Source organism: Triticum aestivum, chromosome 6D (assembly GCF_018294505.1).
Source record: "Triticum aestivum cultivar Chinese Spring chromosome 6D, IWGSC CS RefSeq v2.1, whole genome shotgun sequence".
In the NCBI taxonomy this organism is placed as follows: Eukaryota; Viridiplantae; Streptophyta; class Magnoliopsida; order Poales; family Poaceae; genus Triticum; species Triticum aestivum.
In genome coordinates, this window is record NC_057811.1 from 451,086,817 (window position 1) to 451,107,747 (window position 20,931).

Consider the following 20,931-nt stretch of genomic DNA (forward strand, 5'->3'; position numbering starts at 1 on the left):
GCTGATGGTTTTGAGGATAAGTACCTTGGGTTACCGGTTTCACAAGAAAGAATTAAGGCAGCTAAGATTCACTCTCTCCAAAAGATAAAATTTTAAGAGGCTTTCGGACTGGATTGAGAAATTTTCTTCTAGTGGTACAAAAGAAATTATAATTAATTCAGTCATTCAGGCTTTACCTATTTGCGCAAGGGGTTTTTTCAAATTTCCGGTTGTGTTGTGTGAGAAATTATCTAGTTAATTAGGATTTTCTCATGGGCTGATGACAAGGAGCGGAGGATGACTCATTGGCTTGACTCGGATAAATTAACAAGATCATAGGGAGGTGGTGCGATGGCTTTTCGAGATCTAAGGTTGTTTAGCAAGGCCCTTCTAGACAAGCAGGGTTGGCATTTATTGAAAAATCCCGAGTCCCTTTGTGCTAAATGTTGATGGCCAAGTACTATTCTCATGATCATCTTCTTGATATTTTATTTCCCGAAGATTGCCTCCTCGGCCTGGCAAGGTATCATGCATGGTCTTGATCTGCTGAAAAATGGAATTATCCGGATGGTGTATACGACGAGTATCAATACTTGGAGAGATAACTGACTCCCTAGAAATTTTGGGCTCAAAGTTTCTGCTAAAAAGTAAAGATCGGGGCTTAAATGAGTTTTTGATTTATCTATGTCCGGGATGAGAAGTTGGGACAAAAATCTGACAAGACATTTGTTTTATCCCCATGATGAGTAGATTTTGAAGTTGCACATTCCTGTCTCCGGTGAGAATGATGTCATGGCTTGGCACTATGAAAAGAGTGGTATTTTTTCTATGAAGTGTGTGTACAATCTTGTATTAAGCAACAAGTAGGCAAAGCAGGATATTCGGCAATGCATTAGTGGGAAAATGGTGATAGAAGATTATGGAATGTCATTCGGAATGCTAATGTGCCTCAGAAAATAAGATTTTTCGCGTGGCGAGCAGCGTTAGTAGCCTTGTGTTTCAGCTGAATAGAGTTTTCCACCACCAACCATCTCATGTATGTGTTCCATTTGCGGTATTGATAATGAAAACACTTTTTATGTTTTTTTGACACGCACAAAGGTTTGTGCGCTGTGTATGGCTATGAGGGATATTTGGGACATTCCCCGGGAAGAACATTTTGTCAGTTATGGCGTCTACTGTTTGTTAATTTTGCTTGATAAGATTCACAATTGCTATTTGTTTTTTGAAAAGCGTGCCACTTAAGGAATTATTTGATTTTTGGTGGGGGAAAGGAACATGTCGTCAGTTATGTTAATTTTCTGGAAAGCTACCGGGCTTCTCTTTCGGATAGTCATGGTGTCTTGGCGGTGGATACCAAAGGAAAGGGGAAACAATGATAGATCTGCAAGGGGCTCCCGCCTTTCTGTGGTTCGCAATGCAGTGTGGCTGCTCCCTCTACTTGATCGATTGTATGAAGATTAATGTGGATGCTAGTTTTGTTGCTGCTTGGGCTCTACTAGTATGGGTGTTGTTGCTAGGAATTCCCTAGGTGAGATCGTCTCTCTTCGTGGATTTTTTCATATGTGCTCCAGTGTGGAAGAAGCTGAACTTCGTGCTGTCTAGCGGGCCTCTACATCGATATTACTCCGGACCTGCCCATTATTTTGGAAACTAACTACTATTTTGTGTATTCCATTCTTGCAAATGAGCACTTGGATAAGTCCCCTCTTATCGATTTGAATAGATAAGCGTTCAGGATTTTTAAGCCTCTCCAAAGCTTCAAGACGGTGAAGATTAAATGGCAAGAAAAATTGTTGCACCAGATTGAGAAGTTTAGCTTTGATAGTCGGTTGGACGGTTTGTTACTGAGTAGTGTTCCACCCTGCATGGTGGCTACTATAATGGGTGATACTAAGAATGTTTTAATTAATTAATATGTGTTTCTTAAAAAGCATACATTGTACCTTTTATGCATCAACACAAGTTAAGCGCATCCATTTATACATATTGCCATATTTTCTATTATACCAAAATGTGCCACATTACGATGATAATCCAAACACTAGTACTTTGATTTTCTAGAGTCGGAGATAAAAATCTAAATAACAAAGAATCTTGGTCATGAATTGGTCAATTTATTTAATTGTTTCGTATTGAAAAGCAACATGATTTCACTATGTTAGCAACAGTGAAACGAAAAAACACAAGTCTCCACAGTTCATTACACATTGAAGTAAATAATCCACATATTATGGAACTTTCAGGTACATGAAGGAGCCCTTTGTAGTTCAGATGAACTGGACAATATTTTGACTCGACAAGTACTTATGTGTGATTAGGGCATCTCCAATGGAAATAAAATAGTATTCTGGTCCTAGCACCTGGCTAAGAGTCGCTGCTTGCAATGCTGAGAGCTGTGTACGAGCGCTATACTTAGAAAATTAGAACGGAAACTGGCCTAGCGCCTGGCGACTCGTATGGCATCGATGCCAGCCAAATTCCCAGAATTGGACGGGAACTGAGCAAAACGACTAGGATCCTGACCCTGGAGCCTGCCTTAGTGCCCTGCATTGTAAATGCCCTTAGGCCATTATTTCAACTCCATTCAAGTGGTCATTATGCTCAGAAGGAGAAGGCTCAAGCGCCGAGTACACAATTATTTCTTTGTAAATAAGATACACTACTGCATAAAATGAATTAAGTTGATGATAACATATACTTTTGTTGCTCCTCCATGCCAGAATATAAGCTGCACCTTTTCTGCATTAAGATGACTATAGTGCAACAAGATTCTTTGTGCTATGTTTCGACATGTTGCCCCTGTGTGTAGAATTTCTGAATCAGCTTTCGGCCATAATTGGTCGTTGTATTTCCACTTAATGAAGAAGTAGAGCTCACATTCATTGCTTCAAAGAACTAATTTAATTACGTACACAACTTTACGATCTTATGTTGGTACTCCAGTCATTCTAAGAAAGAAATACAAAAGAAATATTAGTACATACATGTATATTAATGAAAGAAGAAGCTGTGTGAATTAGAAATAAATGGAACACTCATGAACATGTTTTTGTATGTTATAACTAGAAGGGGTTGTCTATTCCTAATTTCCCATATTTTGAACATTGAATCAAAACTAAGCCATCTTCATTTCCATGTCACTCCATATGTAATGTACAAACTTAAAAAATGCAATAAGTTATCATAAAGTTTCACGCCTTCAGAGGGAGCAATCTAGGCTTAGTAATGAGTAATTTTGGGTAATCAAAATTTTAAAAAGCAACTAATCATTAGCAAAAAAAATGTACATTTGCTACTTCACCGATTACTCGCCAATCCAACTTCACCCTGCTAATCAGAGATGTGGAGCTAACTTAGGGTTAGTTTACTATTGATGATGCCTACGCCCTAGTAGTTGAATACTAGTATTTATAGTGACCTTTCTGGCACCATAGTAGTGCTTACAATTCTAGACTTATCCTCTATCATCCATAATCCCGTTGGCAACCACCCCTCTATGTTTGCATGCAGATTTTTTTAATCTGCATTGTTCTAGGTCACTACATTGCCTGCCATATTTTCAAGTCATATAACTCTCATGTTATTGGACTAAATGCTTGTCAAATCTTGAATTTGGAATCTCAAATGCACACTCTATTACTGAACACATTTAAGAACTAATGCACGTTGTGATATGAATACATTTTTTCTTTGCAATATAAGACAAATTTGATTGTCTGAGTTCAAGCATTAGTTTTGCAATATAAGACAAATGTGAGTTGAGTGTCCTTCCTTACACCATATTAGTTTTTGCAATATAAGACAAATGTGAGTTGAAATATGTAAGAAACATAGTGTAACATAATCCACAAATTATTGGACAATCAAATACACATTGTTATCTTATTTATGGGAATCCAATTGTCATATGTAATTTCAAACTGGCAATCGGGCCATCTGATCATTTCAGCTTCAAAGCCTAGCACGCTAACAGCTTTTCTACACATATGCAACATCTTTGCAGTATTCCTTCTCCCGATGATTAAAGACCACACAAAAAACGTCATCACATTTCAAAATAACCCTTGCAGCAAAAATATGTATGTATGCAAGAAATCTCCATTGATCGCAGGAGAATCGCCGGGAAAGACGCGTAGGGCATATGCATCATGGAAATAATGTTTGCAATGGTGCAAATAACACTTACAACATGAACTAACAATTTGCAAAATACACCACAAAATTAGCATTTTACGTTGGCATGTGCTTGCAATAGAACCGAGCAAACATATGTAGTATGAAAAATCTGCAAAATCCCTAACCTTCTGTTGGGAACACCGACCTCGTCACCTAGGCTCGCTGGCGTCGAATCCGGCTCACTGAAGCCCCGTCGGAGCCGGATCCGACGAGCCCGAACTCCCCTTCAGTAGACCATCTTCCTGTGGGATCGGCATGGTGGGGAACCTTGGATTCAAAGCTCCACCATTGTCATATCCATATGGCGGCGATCAAGATTCTATGATCTCTGATGTTGTGACGATGGACAAGGACGGTACGAGGAGGAACAATGCAACTATGTGAGAGCGGTGATGGGCGCGGCAACCACATGGGAGAGACGAGGAGTAACAGGGCTACACACGTGGGGATAATTTCCCTGATTGATATATGGATTGCCATCATTTGCTTTAAATCTTCTTTCTTCGTTCTTCTTTTGGTATAATACCAAAGCCTCTAATTCATATTGCCTTAGACTTTTTTTATGCTTTTGCTTAGTGATAAGAAAAAAGTGACTGATTATCTCGAAAAAAAGAGTTAAATATGTTGGAGGTGCCTCAACTTGTCTTGCGCGGCCAGTTTAGTGTCTAAAGTTGTAAAATACATGAAACTGGTGCTTGAACTTGTCCGACTATGCAAATACGGTGCCTCCATCCTTATCCGGACATACGTCCAGCCCGCGCAGCGTGCCACCGTGCCGGTGGCCCAAACCTCCTCATATTTTATTTAATCACATATGAAAGCCCCACAAATTTACAGATTGTGTTGCACGCACATGCTGTCCACCAGGCCACACTGTGGTTAGTAGATATAGACTATGTCAAACTTTATATTGCGTTGCTATGCAAAAATGTAATTTTGAAGCACCGGCACATTATGCCCTTTTTTCAAAAGTCAAATAAACGGAGTTTTACAACTAACAAACTTCTGACCTTTTGTGTACATTCACACATAGAAGTGCAATATATCCGTGTGCTTTTTTTAATCAAATCTATATTTGTTTGTGAGAGATAAAAAAAGTAAAATACATGCAAAAATCAGTTTTTTTCTGGCCTGATTTTCTTTTCTTTTTTGCAGGGTAAAATATAACAAAATTCAAACAAAACTTGAAAGTCACTTAGACCACATGCATACATTTTTGTGCGAAATTTCTAAAATTTGAATGAAACTTTTAAGTGCCAGTTTTTAAACTTTCAAGAACAAACGTGCTCAGTGGCCACCGTGCTCCAAAATTCCGCTTTGGTTGCTATGTACCTCTCAAAGGTGCCCAGTTGCTATATATATGGCGCTCCTATGGGTCTGCAAAATTAATTTTCAAGTTCTTTATTTTTATTTTTCATATTATTTTTACCATTTGAAAAAAGAAATGTAAGAACAAAATACAACTCTCATAAACTTCAAGAAAGTGTTAGTGCATTTGAAAAATGTTCAACATGTTTTTGGAAAATGTTTCACATGTTTTAAAAAATTATAACGCATTTTTTAAAAATGTTTGCCGTGCGTTAAAAAGTTTACAACACGTATTTTTAAAAGAGTTCAACGTGTGTGAAAAAGTTATTGTGTAAATTATCCTTACATTTATACAAACACGGTTGACATATTTTATTCTTAAATTTACAAAATAATTTCTAATATAGGTTGAAATATTTAAATCCACATAAATAAAGCTCATGTCTAACTCTTTGAAGTACACAGTAATGAAAATGGAAAAAATATTTAAAATATAAAATAATAGCATATTGATAATTGTATTTTTCATATGGGAAAATTTATGTGTTATGAAACTAAACATAAACTTGAAAAAAAATGCATAGCTTTCTAAGTAGGAGTTCAATTCGAAGCATGGTCCGGCCGGCTGACCGTATCGTGCCGTTGTTAAACATGATGTGCCAGGTTTGATACCTCTCCATGGAGTTTTATTTTCATGTTATTTCTCGCTATCAGAGTGTATTTGATGGCTTTTCTATTGATTAAATAAAATATGATATTTTTTTGTAAAAACATCCTCACACGTGGGCCACCGAGCGCCTCTTAGCCACTGTCAGGTGGGCCACCGTCACGTTTGTACGCCACGCGGGCTGGACGTATATCCGGGTATGAATGGGACATCGTATTTGCACGGACGGACAAGTTCGAGCACCAGTTTTACGTATTTTGCAACTTTATGCACTAAACTTGAGCCACCTCCGGTGTATTTAACTCAAAAAGCAAATCAGACAACTTGCGAATATAGGCTCTCATTTGTTTCTCCAAAATTATTGCTCAATCCCTTCGTCTCCAATGGTGTGACTAAAATTCTCTAACGAATTAAGAAAATCTCTACCGATTTAAAATTCGCCAACGACCTTTAATTTTTTTATATCGCCAACAACCTTCATTTAACGGAGTATCTCGCTTGTGTAAAATTCTTCGGCTTCCGCAGTATAGTAATTACTAGCTGCCTCGTACTGCTATAAACGTTTCCCACTGGCCGGTGGCCTCTCGCCTTCCTATGCACGTTCAAATAAATACGGCCCTGCAGTTTCCAATCCTCACGCTCGATCGCTCCTGTACTTGTGCACTCTTCGCTTTCCTCTGCCCGGCCTCTGTCGCGTGAAGATGGCAGCAGGCACGAAGGACGACGGGCCAGCGATCGGCATCGACCTCGGGACGACCTACTCCTGCGTGGCCGTGTGGCGGCCGGTGCACCAGCGCGTGGAGGTCATCGCCAACGACCAGGGCAACCTCACCACGCCTTCCTGCGTCGCCTTCACCGAGACCTGGCGACTCATCGGCGACGCGGCCATGAACCAGGCTGCCATGAATCCCGTCAACACCGTCTTCGGTGAGAACTACCAACTAACCGCCACCTTCTGTTTTTGCTAAGCGGCAGTCGTTCTGTTCGTTTATTAAGTTTCTCAGGTTCATGGATTTGTGTTGGATATATCACATATTCTTCAGTTGCCAAATGCTCACTCAGCTATTCAGATTCCTGCATGTTCTCTTCCATTATTTTTTGGGGGCAGTCATTTTTTTGGCATGGTAGGGGCACTCCTTCTAGGCAACATATCTCGTGAATCCGAGCTATTTGTGTGTCCGCGTATCCCTTTTCTTTTCATCCCCACGATCTTAATCGTACGAATTATCAGAGTTTGTGGTAATTTTACACTTACACGCCCGCCCTCCGACTAAAAGCAGCAACTTAATTTTGCAACAACACCCCAACTTCTGTATGCGTCGTGCGCCGCCGCCGCCGCCGAACTGCACGTACCTCTGATCTCGATCGACTTGATCCTGACGTGCGCCGGCACCCACCCGGCCGCCCCCATGCAGGTAGCATCCCAATCCTTTACGTGCTCCTCTACTCCCATGTTAACACTTAACATGAACCAGACAAGCACCAACAAGTGCCCCATGCTTGTACTTCCCCGATCTGATCCATCTCATGTATAACTGAAATATTCTGCTGCAGCGGCGACTAGAGACGGACAAGTAGCAAGTACCCCTTGCAATCAGAGACACGCGGGCATCAAAACTTTGAGGTAAAACAACCGACAAATTCAGTCCTTGTGTATACATAGTGTATTTTGAAAGGCTAATTGTGTAGTTACATGTGCAGAAGTATGGATCCAATCAATAACATTCAAATGCATATAAGCTCGGGGGGATTTAGTACGCCCAAAAAGAACACAGCCATACCTCTCTTTGTAAGTTCAGTTTGCACTAACAACTGAAACTATGCATGCATTTGCCAAAAAATACTGAACGCATGAAGTTACTTATTTCCGTTTATTCTTGACATTGCAGTCTTCTTCTTTTACACCTGAATGTGATGAGCATTTGAAGCCTAAAGTGGGTATGACATTTGAAGGACTCGAGGCCGTGGAGAAGTTCTACAAGGCATATGCACATCAATCAGGTTTTGGCGTTCGTATTGGACAGCAGAAAAAGATTGAGAATAAGGTGGTCCGGACTAAGCGTTTCATGTGTAATAGAGAAGGATTCAAGTCAAAAGATATTAAGGAGATTAATGACCCCTTGAGGAAAAGACGTAAGCAGACAGACACGCGATGCGGTTGTGATGCCCATATATTTGTTAGACTTTGTGGGGAGAACACCTACAAGATAGACTCATGGATTGAGCATCATGTTCATGGTCTTGTATCACCTGATAAGCGTCATTTGATCAGATCCAATCGTAGAGTTAGTGAGAGGGCAAAGAATACTTTATACACATGTCATAAGGCAAGCATTGGAACCTCCCAGGCATACAGGCTCCTGCAAGTTAGCGAGGGTGGAATTCCGAATGCTGGGTGCACAAAGAGGGACTTGCAAAATTACTATCGCGGACTCAGGTATAAAATCAGAGACGCAGATGCTCAAATGTTTGTGGCCCAATTAGCTAGAAAGCAGGAAGTGAATTCAGCATTTTTCTATGATTTTGAGGTGAATGATGAGGGGAACCTGGTGCGTGTGTTCTGGGCGGATGCCACAAGTAGGAAGAACTATAGTCACTTTGGTGATGTGATATCCTTCGATTCTACATACACCACTAATCAGTACAACATGATATTTACACCATTTACAGGGGTTAATCATCACTTACAAAGTGTCCTTTTTGGTGCTGGATTCTTATCAAATGAGAAGGATGAGTCATACATTTGGTTATTTCAGACCTTCCTAAAAGCAATGGGAGGGGTAGCACCTAGACTCATCATAACTGATGAAGCTGCTAGCATCAAGAATGGTATTGACAAAGTTCTTCCAGCCACTATGCATAGGTTATGCATGTGGCATATAATGGAAAAGGTGCCTGAAAAAATTGGACCTTTGATTAGAGAAGATTCTGAATTTTGGCCGAGGTTGAACTCATGTGTTTGGGGTTCAGAAACTGCAAGTGAGTTTGAATCACAATGGACTTCCATCATTACAGATTTTGGGTTGGAGAATAACGAGTGGTTAGCAAAGAGGTTTACCATTAGAGATACATGGATACCAGCCTACTTTATGGATATATCTCTTGCGGGCTTGCTCCGAACCACTTCAAGGTCAGAAAGTGCAAATTCTTTTTTCAACCGTTTCATTCATCGTAGGCTTGCTTTTGTTGAGTTCTGGCTTAGGTTCGACACAGCTTTAGAATGCCAATGTGAGGAAGAATTAATGGCAGACAATAGAAGCATGCATACCACCCCACAACTATTTACGCCATGGACAATGGAGAAACAAGGTAGTGAGGTATTCACATATGAGGTATTCGAGAAATTTCAGCTACAAGTTATTGCTGCTAGAGATCATTGTTGTGTTCAGCGTATTGCACAAGGTGTGGGGTTAAAAATGGTGACCCTGAGAGGTCGATCTGATAAGGTTAGGGAGGTCTCCTATGACACTACAACCATGATAGCAAATTGTCCGTGCAAGTTATTTGAGTCAATCGGTATTCCATGTCGACATATTATCCAAGTGTTGAGGATTGAGAACCAAAACGAGCTTCCCAACTACTACATTATGAAAAGATGGCAGAAACGGTGCAAGAGGTAAAAAATGCACGTCAATCAATTTCTTATTGTAATTTCAAAATCATAGGACTAACAATATCTTTTTTCCTATTCAGGGAGAATGTTTATGATGAACAGGGGAACCTACTAGAAGAAAAGCCCACAGATTCACTAGATGTAGCCACGAGAAAGAAGATTTCGACTGTACGTGATAAGATGGAAGAGCTGATTCAAAAGGCAAAGCACTCAAATGAAGGCATGGACTTCTTAACATCAAGTGTGTTGAGCATTGAGGCGCCTTTAGACCAAATGGTCCCTGCAGCCACACAGAACACTAGGCAAGAGGAATATGAGGCTTTTATTGGTTGTAATATTCCTACAGAAGTTCATATACATCCACCAACTGATGTTCGTATCGTGGGGAGATGCAAAAGAATAAAGAGTGGAAAGGAGATCAAGGAGGGTGATAGGAAAAAGGAAGGACAAAGAAGCGAAGTTAAAGGTTGCACGCTTGTGCAAGACATGCAAGCAAATGGTGTTTCATGATAGTCGCAATTGTCCAAGCAAAACTATTCAAGGGAAAAGGAGCTTGATTGCGGAAGATGTGCAACCAAATGGTGCTTCCTGATATGAAAAATTGTCCAAGAAAATAATGATTTAATCTATGTTATATTATTTGCAATTTGATATACTGAAGTCATATAATGGATCAGAATTTGTGTTATATCCAATTAAAGTTTAGTTGATTTCTGACAAGTTATGATGCTTGTCAAATTGTTACAGAATATTGAACATATGTATCCACTTAATCTTTTTCTACCAAGTATGGAAGCATGATGACATTTCTGGTTTCTATGTAACTTGAGAGGCTGTATAGTGGCAGTACATGCAATTTTATTGCCCCTTCATATCTGTTAGATGGTTAAATATGAAGCTGAAGTTCAGGATTTCAAATGTTGACCATGCTTGCTGTTGCACCAATATTTTTCCTCAGACTAGCATCGTACAAGGACAAACAATGCAATTTTGTCAATATATTTGATCAACCAAGACCTAGGGCAAATGTTCAATAAACTTTTCATAGTGTCGCGTCGCTTATATGTTTGATCTCAAAACTGAACAAACACATCACAAGCCACTTCTTGTAGTTCAGAAGCTTTACTGAACAGTATTTGCTTCAACCACGATAACTCAGAAAGTTTCAACACATAATGGATCTAGTCACTTCATGGGAACCTTTCAAACTGACTTTTTGCTTATGGCATTGATCTCAAAACCGGACAATGATGTTGCAGACCACTTCCTTTAAGTCAAAAAAGGTTGCTGATCACTACATGTTTTGACCACATGAAGTCACCTATTTTTTTCAATGCATAACTGAACTAGTCACCGAATTTTTTCACAGTAGCAGCGAAGGCTTTTTTCTTCAAATCATCAAATGCCAAGCAAACTGACAGGAATTTCACTAATATGACTATGTGAGCAAGAATTGCACTAGTACAATCTGTTACTCCAGCCTACAGCTTCAGGATATAAGCATACTGACTTCATATAGGATACAAGCACTGCACTAGTACATCTTCGGCATGCCTACATCTCTACAGGCTACAGGCTATAAGCAAAGCAATTAAGCATGACATGCCATTAAGCATCGCACTAATACATCTGCTACCGTCAAGAAACAGCTTCCTACAGACGTCATGCTACAACATCGGGACTGTCGTGGTTGTAGGAGGCTATCCAGGGGGTGTTGGCGCCGCATTTGAGACGAGTCGTCACCGTCACGGAACCATCAATTCGCCATGGCTTCGTCGTTGAGACGGCCGCCGGATCTTCGTTGTTGTCGCTGGTCGCCGTTGTCGTCCCTTCTTGGTTGCCGTCACAAACGGACTTCATGGGAGCCGTCCAGCCCAAGGTTGCTATCGCACGAGGGCTTGGGTTGGGATTTAGGTTTTGGAGCGATGGCGTGCAGGATTTGGCAGCAGAGGATCAGAGGATTTGGGGCAGCACGAAACGACTTGGGGACCTCGGTTGAGGATCGTGGAGGACAGACTTTTGGGGGGTTTGCTGCAAAATAAATGGTTGTTAGGTCCAAAAGCGGGCGGCTAATTGTAAATGTTCCTGTTGCTGCACGGGAGGCGCATGATTTAGTGTTAATGGCTGAGATCACAGGGATACATGGATACACAATAAGCTCGGATTCACGAGATATGCTGCCCTCCTTCTATCAGTTAATCAAGCTTCTCAGGTTCATGGGTTTGTGTCACGGCGTTTTGTACTTGTGTCAGTAGTATTGACAAGATGGACATCCCTGCCATCTCTTATATTCTTCAGTTGTGAGATATGTTGCAGTTCCCACAGTTGAATATCAGGAAAATATTATCAAAACCTTAAGGGATCAATTCTTGGCCGAGACATAAAAATACAAATATGTATGTTGTTGGATTTCAAAAAATATATAGATAAGCTTCAGTGAATTTGCAGTTTTACCTTAATAATATGTGCGGGTAGAGATTATTCAAAATAATCATTTTACCAAAGCTCATAATTTTCCCTATTGCCTAAATTTAATCATGCCCTTGAATTTTGGCTTAGTTTTGTCTGAAATTAATTTCCATAGTTTGTATCCAATCATGACTATATTTTTTGTTAGTTGACGGCTAGAAAAAGCTCTTGCAAGCTCTAGATGCATAGGAACATCTATCCCACAAATAATTAACTATAATTATTTAGCATACCTAAAACTGAGAAATGCATTCTACTATATCACCAAAATGATGAGTCATTTATTTTTCTTTAGGTAACAGTGATGGCTTATTAATTCAACTATATCACCAAAATGAAAGTTTCGGAAATTACAGATTAGTGCACAACCTATTGTAAAAGATATAATCAAGAAAAAAAAATCACATCATTGTATGTTACTTAGTGACTCAGCCATATAAAAAACAAGAAACATTAATTTTGCATTTTGACGTGGGCCTATTTTGTGAACCTGGTATTTTTGTTATATAAGTGGTTTGTTGTAGCCAGGTCAAATGATCTTTGAATATGCATTCTTTGTTACGTTAGTTCTTAACTTTAGAATGAAATGAGATACTTCTTATTGATATATACCTCTACTTTTGCGAAATATACTATTGGAACTAACAACATCATTTTTTTCTAGATGCGAAGCGTCTGATCGGTCGACGATTCAGTGAAGAGTCCGTGCAAGGAGATATGAAGTTGTGGCCATTCAAAGTCATTTCAGGCCGCAGTGGTCGCCCGATGATCGTGGTGAAGTACAGGGGTGAGGAGAAGCAGTTTGCGGCTGAAGAAATCTCGTCCATGGAGCTTGTTAAGATGAGGGAGACAGCCGAGGCCTACCTTGGCACCACGGTGAAGGATGCTGTCATCACCGTCCCAGTCTACTTCAACGACTCGCAGCGCCCACTACTACAAAAACAGCTATAGCCAATATGGACAATAATGACGCACTATACATGTGGTGCGCCATTACTAAATAGTAATGGCGCACTATGTGTTGGTGTGCTATTAGTGTGCAAATACTAATGGCGCACCATATTCACGGTGTGCCATTAGTAATTTTTTTTTCAAAGCTGCGCCATTACTAGTTTAACTAGTAATGGCGCACCACTCCCACGATGCGCCATTAGTAGTTTGGCCCAAACATTCCCCCGAATGCAGCCCCCCTCCCCCTGACCGCCTTTTCAGTTTTAAAAAAATAAAATAAAATGATAGAAATGTCAAAAAAATAAAAGAAAATAAGATTCCCATGTGATATGTGGTCTAGTTGTTAGCAAAATTTACAAACATGAATTTTTGACTTTTTTGCAAAATCCCTCGAGAATTTGTAAAATGGGCATAACTTTTGCATCCGAACTCGGATGAAAAAGTTTTTTATATGAAAAATCATCTACTCGAAAAGTTACATCCGAAAAAAAGATACGGGGCTTTTAAGATCCGAAGAGTCAAAAAAATTCAAACTTACCAATGGCGCACCTGCCCATGGTGCGCCATTACTATCTTCCCGCCTTCAAAATTCAAAATAAATCAAAAAAGAAGTTAGTAATGGCGCACCTGCCCACGATGCGCCATTACTATGCCGTATATATGGCTGGGCGTGGTCCTCTCCTCCTTACCTCTTCATTCTTCTCCTCCACTCCATCTCCTCCTCCTCCACTCCATCTCCCCTTCTCTCCTCCACCATACTACCCTCCTCCTCTCCGGCGACCTCCTCCTCCTCCTCTTCGGCGACCTCCTCCCTCCTCTCCTCCCCTCCCCTCATCGTTTCTCCTCCCTCCTCTCTGGTGATCTCCTCCCTCCTCTCCGGTGAGCTCCTCCTCCCTCCTCTCCTCCCCTCCCCTCACGGTTTCTCCTTCCTCCTCTCCGGTGCTCTGGTGAACTCCTCTCCGGCAACCTCCTCCTCCTCTCCGGCGATGTAGGCGAGCGCCTCTCCGGTGACCTCCTCCTCCTCCTCTCCGGTGACCTCGGCCCTCCTCTCCGGCGAACTCCTCTCCGGAAAAAAAACACGGCAAAAAAACGTACAAGATCCAAAAACCAGAACAAAATTTGAAAAAAATTCGTGAAAAAAACAAGCAAAAAAACAAGCAAAAAACGAGCAAAAAATGGGCAAAAAATCGCGATCCAGATCCAAATTCAAAATTCAAAAATAGCAATGGCGCACAGTGGGGGTTAGACGGTGCGCCACTACTATTTTCCCGCCTTCAAAATTCAAAAGTACTAATGGCGCACCAGTGGCCTATACTAATGGCGCACCGTGGCCTATACTAATGGCGCATCAGTGATGCGCCATTAATATTTAATACTAGTGGCGTGGTACTAATGGCGCACCAGTAGTGCGCCATTAGTAGGCAAAACTGGTGCGCCACTAGTAGGCCTTTTCCTAGTAGTGGCCAGTCCACCCTCGATGCTGGCGCCATCGCTGGCCTCAACGTCACACGCATCATCAACGAGCCCTCCGCTGCTGCCATCGCCTATGGTCTTGGCAATACTTCTGCTTATGGCGGAGCAAAGACGGTGCTCACATTTGATTTTGGTGGTGGTACCTTGGATATCTCTGTCGTCAACATCGACGAAGGCACATTTACAGTTAAGGCCACCTCTGGTGACACCCACCTTGGAGGGGAGGATATCAACAACCGGATGGCGGAGCACTTCGTTCAGGATTTCTTCAAGAAACACAAGAGTGACCTCAGAAGCAGCCCGAAGGCACTTATGCGGCTTAGGATGGCCTGCGAGAGGGCCAAGAGGATGCTGTCTTCCACGGCGCAGGCCAAGTTTGAGATCGACTCACTCCACAACGGCATTGACTTCTGTGGGACCATCACCCGGGCGCGTTTCGAGGAGCTCAACTTGGACCTCTTCAGCAAGTGCATTATGCATGTGGCGAAGTGCCTTGGCGATGCTGAGATGGACAAGTCACAGGTCCACGACGTCGTGCTCGTGGGTGGCTCCACCAAGATCCCCAAGGTGCAGCAGATGCTGCAGGATTTCTTTGACGGGAAGAAGCTCTGCAAGAAAATTAATCCGGACGAGGGCGTCGCCTACGGCGCTGCTGTTCAGGCCGCCATCCTCAACGGCGAGTACAACCAGGAGGAGCAGGACTTTCTCCTGCTTGACGTCACGCCACTCTCGCTCGGGATAGAGATAGACGACGGTGACATGTCCGTGGTGATACCCAGGAACACTACCATCCCCGGTAAGATGGACGGGGGTTACACGACCATCGTTGACAACCAGACTGGGGCACGCATCCCGGTGTAGAATTGTCTCTCATGCGACATCATTGGTTGTAATGGCTCTCATGCGACGTCTCCCAGCGCAGAAATAGCTCAAGCAAGACAACCCGTTTACGCGGCTAGTTGGCTGTTAGTTAGGCTGAGGTTTGGTTAGGACACCGGGGGTTATGTGCTCTTACTGGTGGGGTCCACCTAGGGCCACGTAGTCAAGAGTCAACCGACCACGACTCGACCGGTGACTGTGTGACCGTGCTCGACTCGCCCGTGCTGGACTGGGCGAGCGGCGCCGCCGTAAGCATCTTCTCCGGCAGCGGTTTCTTCTCCGCGGTGGTGGAGCGCATTTCTCGGTAGCGGCAGAGCTATTGCGAGTGAGCCCGAAACCCTAGTCCCACTTCCCAGAATTTTGGGGGATCTGTGGCCTCATGCTGCCTCTCTGTTTCTTGGCGATTTAGAATCTCGATTGGATCCGGGGGCTGTTTCTTCTCCGCGGCCCGTCCGGTGGTGGAGCGCCTTTCTCGGCAGCGGCTATTGCGAGTGAGTATTTTCCAAACTCTAGTCCCATTCCTCAGAATTTTGGATAAATCTGTGGCCTCATGCTGCCCCTGTTTCTTGGCGTTTTAGAATCTCGATTGGATAGGAGCGCGGGGGCTGAATGAGATGGAGCGAGGAGACAGTGCTTCAAATCGGTAATGCCGCCCTCTTTTCTATTTTAGCTGTTATCGAACTCGATTTGGTAGTGACTGTCGCTTACACTGCTGCCGCTGCCTGCCATTGACAAAACAGGGGAGGTTCAGGTTCTGCCACCACATTTGCAATTATAGTGGAATTTTTTCCCTGTAAAGCCAAGCTCAGTGATGGCAGTGTCCAAGACATTGATAGTGATACCACCGTGAGGTTGGATGTCGAATTTGCAGATGTTGATCCCCAGGAATTGGAGAGCATGAAGGAGAAGGCCGTGGGCAATTTGGTGGAGAGAATTGGGGAGAGTATTGTTTGGGGTCCAGAACAAGAGGTATCTCTGCAACGTTTCGATAACTATAATGGTGAATATGTGAGAATTGAAGATGGAGAATCCATGGTTGCTGAAATTGATCAGCAAGAAGGGTGGGCAAGCAAACAAGTAACATTTTATGCTGAGCTAATTGATCTGCAAACTCATTCCAGAGTTGGTTATGTGCCATCAAAGATGGCTGCACAGGTGGAAGATAATGAGTGGGTTTCACAAAAGAAGATGTTGGCATTGTTGACTGAACCGACTGTAGTAGCTGAAGATACAGGGATTGATGCAGATGGAGAGGAGGGAACCCATGGTGCTAGGAAGATTGTTGTTGACTGGAATGTAGTAGAGTTGAATGAAAAAACAGATTTGGTCATTACACCAATATCTGACATTGATATGGCCGAAATGTTTGGCATTCAAGTTGATGACAAATATAAGGAGAAGGATGACAGTTCTTTGCCTGCTGATGGTAACACATGCCCTAGAAATGCAAATGAGGATGAAGAAGAGCTGATGAGAGAGGCTGCAGATGATGTGGATGATGCAGATGATAATGAGCTGGTTTGTTCGTATGACAAAGAGAACCCAGTTATTGAGGTGGGAAAGTTGTGGCCAAGCATGAAGGAGTTTTGGATGTCTTTCAGGACCTATGCAGTGAAAAAAGAGTTTGATGCCAAGACCATGTGGACTGATCGAAAGAAATTTTATGCTCGGTGCAAAGGTTATGATGGTGGTGGCAATCCTTGCAAATGGTACTTGTCTGCCAGACTACAACCTGATGGAAGTACAGTAAGGGTACACTACTGGAATCAGCTATTTTGCCGTCTGCCACGGCGGACGGCAAAGGCACGAACGGCGGACGGCAAAGGCCTTTGCCGTCAGCCGCGGACGGCAAAAGGCTCTGGCAAAGTAGGCTACGGTAAACAGCTACTTTGCCGTCTGCTTCCTGGCGGCTGACGGCAAAGGCCCTTTGCCGTCTGCCGCGGACGGCAAAGAGGGCGGACGACAATAATTGTGCCTTCAGTCCGTTAAGTGGCTAACGGCAGGCCTTTGCCGTCCGCCGCGGACGGCAAACTTTCTAGTGCCTTTGCCGTCTGCCATATGATGTCATCTACACGTCACTACATGGCAGGCCTTTGCCGTCCGCCGCTGACGGCAAACTCTTTTACTCTTTGCCGTCTGGCACTGTAGGCAAATTGACCAAATGGGTCAGCTCCCAGGAAGCACAGCTGGATGCCACGTGGCCTCTTTGCCGTCCGCTGCAGACGGCAAAGAGCCCGTTGCCGTCGGTGGCAGACGGCAAAGAGCCTGCATATTGGCTATTTTTTCTGTTTTTTATTAAATCCAACAATTTTCATCACAAATATATATGACATATGTAGATATATTTCACAGCAAACATATAAGATATATATGATATATATGACAACAATTTTCACAGCAAATATATAAGATATCCATCCAACATGCAGAGTTCCATCATACATAGTTCCATCACATATGTTCCATCCAACTACCAAGTTCCATCATACATAGCATAGTTCATCAAACTACCAAGATACATGCATAGTTCAACGATACAAAAGAAACAGAGAAAGGGATAAGGAGCACTCCATCTATGCAAGCTTTCGTCAAGTGAATGAAATCTGCAAAATGAAAAATAAGAAAGTTAGAAATAGGTGACTAGAACAAGAAGAAGACTAGAACAAGAAGAGTATGTCATTTATGGGCTAACTTACGTGAAATGGATCATATATGAGCTAACTAAGTTGAAATGGGTCGTTTGTGAGCTAAGTAAGGTCAAATGGATCGTTTTTGAGGTAACTAAGGTGAAATGGATCGTTTTTTAGCTCACTTAGGTCAAATGGATCATTTATGAGCTAACTTAGTTGAAATGGATCGTTTTTGAGCTAACTTTGTTGAAATGGATCATTTATGAGCTAATTTAGTTGAAATGGATCTTTTTGAGCTAACTTTGTTGAAATGGATCATTTAAGAGCTAATTTAGGTGAAATGGATCGTTTTTTAGCTCACTTAGGTCAAATGGATCATTTATGAGCTAAATTAGTTGAAATGGATCGTTTATGAGATAACCTAGGTAAGATGGGTCATTTTGGAGTTAACCTAGGTGAAATGGGCCATTTTAAAGCTAACGTAGGTAAAATGGATCATTTAGGAGCTAATCTAGGTAAAATGGGTCATTTTTGAGCTAACTTGGATGAACTGCATCATTTATAAGCTAACCTAGGTAAAATGGGTCATTTTGGAGGAAAAGAAGCTAACTCTAGGTCATTATGGTAAGCATAATTGAGGAAATAAAGCTAAGTCTAGGTCTTTATGCATTTGTTAAGCAAAACACTAGAGAAACTTACCGTGATCAGGGAGGTGTAGGAATGGGGTGGCTAGTGCCGCTACCTGGAGAAGGATCGTGCGATGCGTTTCTGGAGTTAAGCTGCACCAAAGATCATTTCCAATGTCTCGTTAGCATTATGACACTCAAATGTTAAGACTAGCAAGTAATGTCCATTCAAATTAAACTCACCGTGCTCCCAGGAGCAATCACTGGCATCGGCGGAGCGGGCTGACCGGACTTCTCGCACACAGACTGCACATTTGGTTTTCACAACAGAGTCATACTAGTTAGTAATGAGACTCAAATGTTAAGACTAGCAAGTAATCTGCAGAAGAAACTTACCACAAGGAGCTCGTACATGGCCCTTGCCTGCATGTCATTCCGTGCCCTCTCCTCCTCCATCATCTTTCTCGTCCTCTCCTCCATCTCCCGCTGCCTCTCCGCCGCCTCCGCCAGAAGTTTCTCCATTCTATCTCTCTCAGTCTGTATAGCAGCCTGCAACACCACTCACATGACCATTTGTAATCATTGATGGAAGTGCACACAATGTAATGGAGAAAGATAACTGAGTACGTATCACTAACCTTGATGGCGAGTTGCACTGGCCGTTCACGAGGCCTTATCTCAGGAGCGGAGCTCGACTGGCGCGCCTTGATCTCCGGGAGAGTGCTAGGACAACGGATAAGTCCATCTCCAATGGCTATGGAGCCATGGGACCTCCCGCCACCAGATATCATCACCAGCTCTGGATCAATGGGACCCTGGCTCGGGTTAAAGTCCTCCCCTTTCCTCACCTTCCCCTCATCTCTATATCTCACGAGCTTGTTGTGGGAGGAGATGTTGGTGAAGTTGTTTGCATCATCGAGGTCAGACTGAGAGAAAGCCTTGACTTTCTTGAAAGAGGCAGTGTGGGCCATGGCATACAGGTCGTACACCTCTGGCACCTTATCCGCCTTATTGTGGCGTGCCTGAAAGAGAGAAACAATGAAAATTAGTAATTAAAGGGCTCAAGCTAGCATGATGAATGAATTGCATGAATCATGAAGCAAACCACATACCCAGTTGCGCCCGAACTGATATAAGTTGGAGCTCCCTTGATGGTGTGGCACACCTTCCATTTGGGCACGTTTGTCCTTGGCCTCATTGTGGAGGGCTAGCCATTCTTTTGAGCACCACTCATCGACCAACACCTCCCAACAATCCATCCGATCCGCACACCATCTTGGAGGCGCCTAAGTTAGCAAATAGAAACTTGAGCGCTACGGCTAAGAATTACTAAATGAAGGAACTTAAGTAGAAGGCCTTAAGAATTACCTTCATGTACTGCTCCTTACTCAGGAACTTATCGCGGCACGCCGGCTTGGTCTTCTTGATACCACGCAAGGCGTAGTAGTCTCGAACAGCCTGCACCCGAGCCTCGTGCCGTAAGTTCTGAAGTAGGCGCTTGCAGACGTTCTCGATAACATGTGCCGCGTCCTCCTCGTATCCCTCCTCACACCTGTAGAATGTCTGCAATCAAATGAGACAATATTGATTAGTACAATTAATAACTAGCTAGTTGAAGATTTTGAAATGTGTAAAGGAGAAATTACCCAGAACTTTCTGATCACCATGTCTGCCCTCGTGTCGCACACGACACCGTCGACAATCTCATCCGGCGGGGCCGGGGCAGCCACGTAGTGCTCCCAGCTCAATCCAAGCTCTGGAAGCCTACCCTCACCAGGCAACGTGACAAACCCCGGGAAGTTTTGCCGGCAAAGAACTCCAAGGAAGGAGTTGGGCCGGCGGACACTATGATGGTGGTCCCAACCCCTGCAGCATGACAAGGCCAACGCATTAGTTATTTGAAGAAACGTGAATGCAGAAGGTACAAAAATATTAAATGCACTTACGTAGCCTCCTCCTCGGACGAGTCCACCCTAGCAGTCACGTGCTCGGGTGAAACAGCTGGGGGTGGCGGCGAGGAAGGCGCCGTAGCAGTCACCCTACCTCCTCTCCCACGACCACGTGCCCCACCTCCTCTCTTCCTACCTCGTCCCCTGCTGGGCACCGCGGTCGACGAAGAAGGGCCCGGCGGTGTGGACATACTGTCCAGCAACGCTC

At 43.1% G+C, this 20,931-nt stretch overlaps 1 protein-coding gene across 1 annotated transcript in view; it reads left to right on the plus strand.

The window, feature by feature from the left end:
* Positions 1-6,834: 6,834 nt before the first annotated feature.
* Positions 6,835-20,931, plus strand: part of LOC123142687 (heat shock cognate 70 kDa protein-like) — a 35,670-nt gene continuing 21,573 nt past the window's right edge. Inside the window, exons 1-3 of the mRNA XM_044561486.1 lie at positions 6,835-7,060; positions 12,880-13,164; positions 14,650-15,486. Of these exons, the coding sequence (XP_044417421.1) occupies positions 6,835-7,060; positions 12,880-13,164; positions 14,650-15,486 (1,348 nt within the window). The remainder of the gene's footprint in view (positions 7,061-12,879; positions 13,165-14,649; positions 15,487-20,931) is intronic.